At 32.3% G+C, this 3913-nt stretch overlaps 1 protein-coding gene across 1 annotated transcript; it reads right to left on the bottom strand.

Annotated features, from left to right (window-relative positions):
• Window positions 1-1494: 1494 nt before the first annotated feature.
• Window positions 1495-2286, bottom strand: LOC111630694 (homeobox protein Hox-B3a-like). Its single transcript, XM_023374837.1, has one exon. It carries the CDS (start codon window positions 2284-2286, stop codon window positions 1495-1497), a length of 792 nt encoding a protein of 263 aa, XP_023230605.1.
• Between the last annotated feature and the right edge of the window lie 1627 nt (window positions 2287-3913).

Here is a 3913-nt window from a genome sequence, read left to right as displayed (position 1 = left end):
CATAAAAAAACAGGTTAAAATGTCATCCAAACATTAAAATTACCAACACAATTGAGATATTACAGTATAATTCCGTTAAAGGCACTCTTACATCATTGCGGTAGTAGGCTGCGCAGCGCAACTGGCACATACCTAGTTTAAAAATTATACATTTCGGATCTTTTTTTTACATTATCAACAAGGTTTAAACATTAAAAAAAAAACTTAAAATTTCTCTTTACAATTTAAATAATACTTTATCAGATAAAGTATATTGAAAGAGTTAAGCTTTCTTGAAAGACAAAATAAGCAAACCTCTTCACAAAAACTCTAATATTTTGAAAGATAAGGAAATGGGTCAAGAATTTTCAAAATATTTTCAAGTTTGGAATGTTAGAAGTGGTTTAATTCAATGATAATATAAATAAATTAGGTTTAAATGACCCTTGTAAATTTGCAATGGAGTAAGAAGTGTACTGTTTGAAGGTTGTAACAATCCTTTTAAGAGTTTAGGATATTTGTGTGTGTTGGAAATATGTTAAACATTATGTATTTTACCAATAATTTAGATTTTTTGGATGAAATCTTGCAGTTTATTTGTACTTTTTTAGTGTTTTAAATAGTTTTTAGGATTATTTAAAATCTTTTCTTTTTACATTTTCTGATGAAGATATAACAAAGCTTCGGTTATATTTTCACCAGAAATAACAATAACAGGAAAAATTGCTCAATGATGATGACAAATATTGCACATACCCCTTTATGCTTACAATTCTATTGAGCTTAGCATTGATTCTATGTGATATTTTCACAGAAAACATCACATAGATCAACTCTACGTGATGTTTTCTGTGAAAACATCACATAGAATTAATTTTTAGAACTAGAGTTCTCTTTAAATAAATATTTAGAGTAGTCCTAAAAGAATATGTATTGCTAGGAGTATGTATTCTTGCATCTTTAGCAAATAGGGTTGCATATTTCGGCTCTATTCCCTTCTCAGAGATATATTTCTACAGTGCACACGAGTTTCATTCGACACAATGAATATATCTCCGGTGGGCATAAAGCTGAAACACAACTTTATTTGGTAAACCTGCAAGAATATGTATTGCTAGCAGTATTAAATTTTAAGAAAGGATTTAATATATTCTTTAGAATCATACATAATGATAAGTTACAAGTAATTTATAGACAGTTTTCACCTAATATTATGCAAGTTTTTATATTTTGTCATCTCCCATTTCGAAACTTATACAATTTAAGAAGTCAGCAGTACCTTTAAATATAGAAAAATTATCAATAAAATTCAACTACAAAACTTAAAAGGCTATAATAAAAAAAGGCTACATTATATTTTTTAAAAGTGAAAAATAAAAGTATACAGATAGAGAGAGCTTCTTGTGAATATTTTGAATGCTTAGGAATCTACATTCCTTGATCCTGCAAGGAGATCAATGCTCTCAATCTCCATAGTGATTANTATATATATATATTCTAAATCTCCAAAAATCTTCATATATGTCTTAGGGGTGGAGGTGGGTTGTTTCTGTAATACCCTGTGCTGACTAACCAATCAAATGATGCATTCATTTCATCATTAGTAAGATTTTCTTGGAAATGTTGCTGATTAAATGATAAATCATTGAGGTGAGGTGATCGGTTTTCATCATTTATTATATAATTTTCTTGGAATAATTGTTGTTGCTGCTGCTGCTGTTGTACCTGAAGTGATTGACTAGTATAAATGGGCAACTGACTATTTAAATTTTGCAGTTGCCCATTTATTTGCCTATAATCAAATATAGGAGCTGCTGTTTGATTGGAATAACAGCAGCTTGGCCTAGTAACTGGTGCGTTGGTATATATAGGCGTATTGTTTCCTCCGCAGTTATTGTTGTACACGATTGTTTGATGATTTAATGGTCTTAGCTGGGTGAAAGATTGGTATGGAGGCGCTTGATTTTGGTAGGCCCAAGTATATCCTCTAACCCAACTAATCTCAGATGATGTTGCCACTTGAATATTCTCGAAAAAATTGCAGGATGGCCCCATCGTCGCCACACTGTCGACGGGGGATGCAGTTGAATTGGAAACAGGAACTAGGAAGCAGGAGGAGGAGGAGGGGCCAGCTTCTGACTTATCAGGGCTCGTGCTCGTGCTCATGCTCGTCTTCCATTTTTTGTATTTCATCCTCCTGTTTTGGAACCAGACTTTAATTCTTTCGGGGTCAAGATTTAGTTCTCGTGCCAATATCTTTTTCTCTGGAGTACTTATGTATTGATTAACGCTGAATCTTTTTTCCATTGTTAATAACTGATGGCTACTGAAAGCCGTTCTTGACCGTTTTTTTTTACCTAAAAGTGGGGGGGAAAACAATATATATTAATATAAACTCTAGAATGACTTGCTTACGTATAAATAAAAGTTAAAGAATTGATTCTATATCCTGAAAAATAAGAAAAATCAACTAGAAAAAAAAATCGATTTAATTCTTGAAAGCGATTAAAAAAATTTAAATTAATTGTTGAAAAAAATGATTTCAATTTAAATGAAATTAACTGCTGAAACCGATTAAATTTAAACACAATTAAATGGCGAAACCGATTAAATTTAAACACACGTGCTGAAACTAACAAATTTCAAGCGAGTTAAACAATGAAAACAACATATAAACGCAATTAAGAGATGAAACAGACATATTTAAACATAATTAACTATTTAAACAGATAAATTAAACACAATTAAGCACTGAAATCGACGAATAATTAAACTAATTAATTTAAACACTACACGTGCAAATTTTAACAGAATTATGCAGTTTTTGAACATGATAATGCGCTAAAAACTTCAAAACACTAATCATTAAACCAATTTAATAATAATAATAATAATAATAATAAAGGGTAGAAATCTTCGACAGTTTCATTTATAAAAACAAACGAAAGGACCCGAAAAAAAAATAAAAGAAGGAAGAGGAGGAGGAGAGGGATAAAAATCGCAAAGTTAAATTATGAAAGTTAGATTTTTAAGAAGGAATTTTTCAGTAGAATGGTGACATCAGCTGGTGAAGATTCGTCGTCCAAGGCACTGAATATTCAAGCACGAGGAAAAGCGCAGTTTCCAGATGCATCTGACAGTCAGCCAGTGAGAGAGAGAGAGAGAGAGAGAAACTAAAAAGAGTTTCTGATTTGCAAAATTATTTCATTATTCATCCAAGCGACAGCTGGTTTCCTATTTTACTACGCATGCCCCCGGAAAGTGTGCTGTGGATTGTGGGAAATCCGCGCTGTTCCAGAATGTAGAAGGACCTATTAATCAAAGGAATCAGCTGTTGCTCTCGTGAACAGTGAAAAATGTCATTTGTCACGCCGTGTGCGATGCTCTTTCTACCAGATGACTGATGATGTTGCAGCGTGAAGCTCTTCCATCCAAACACCTTTAACTGTGATCAAACAATCAATTCAACAATTTACTATATAAGTATAAAAAAAAAAGAAATAAATAAATAAGTCTAAATATATGTTGGAAACTTGGCGGGAATGATGCGGGAATTAGCTTCAGTGTTTGTCACGTGTCAACTTGTCACCCCAGTGAATGTCAACATAACACTTCATTAAACCATCGTTAATTATCTCAACCATCCTCTCGGCAAACATGTATCATAATGAGNCCTACCCGTGTCTTAGAGGCCGTATAGAGCAGCTATGAAAAAAGCTAATTGTAAATCTTCTTTTTTTTCATATATAAATAGAGATTTAGTTGTATAGGGCCCTCTTAGGCCTTATAAATTAGTCTAACAACACGTGGCTTATTAATAAGAGCAGTTTCTATAAAACTATATAATTATATGAGACCTAAATGATTTGGGTTGTAGCACGTTCTAGAGGCTTGTCAACGTCTCAGATAGGACCTTATAGGCCCTTATAAGTGT

The sequence above is a fragment of the Centruroides sculpturatus genome, unplaced genomic scaffold (genome assembly GCF_000671375.1).
Source record: "Centruroides sculpturatus isolate CEXI.00-Female unplaced genomic scaffold, Cexi_2.0 scaffold570, whole genome shotgun sequence".
Lineage (NCBI taxonomy): Eukaryota > Metazoa > Arthropoda > Arachnida > Scorpiones > Buthidae > Centruroides > Centruroides sculpturatus.
Note: the sequence above shows the minus strand (reverse complement) of the source record. Positions and strands in the feature narration are given on the sequence as shown.

What these genes read in the sequence shown, in the direction of transcription:
- LOC111630694 (XM_023374837.1), bottom strand. Translation starts at nt 2,286, where the DNA reads ATGGAAAAAAGATTCAGCGTTAATCAATACATAAGTACTCCAGAGAAA.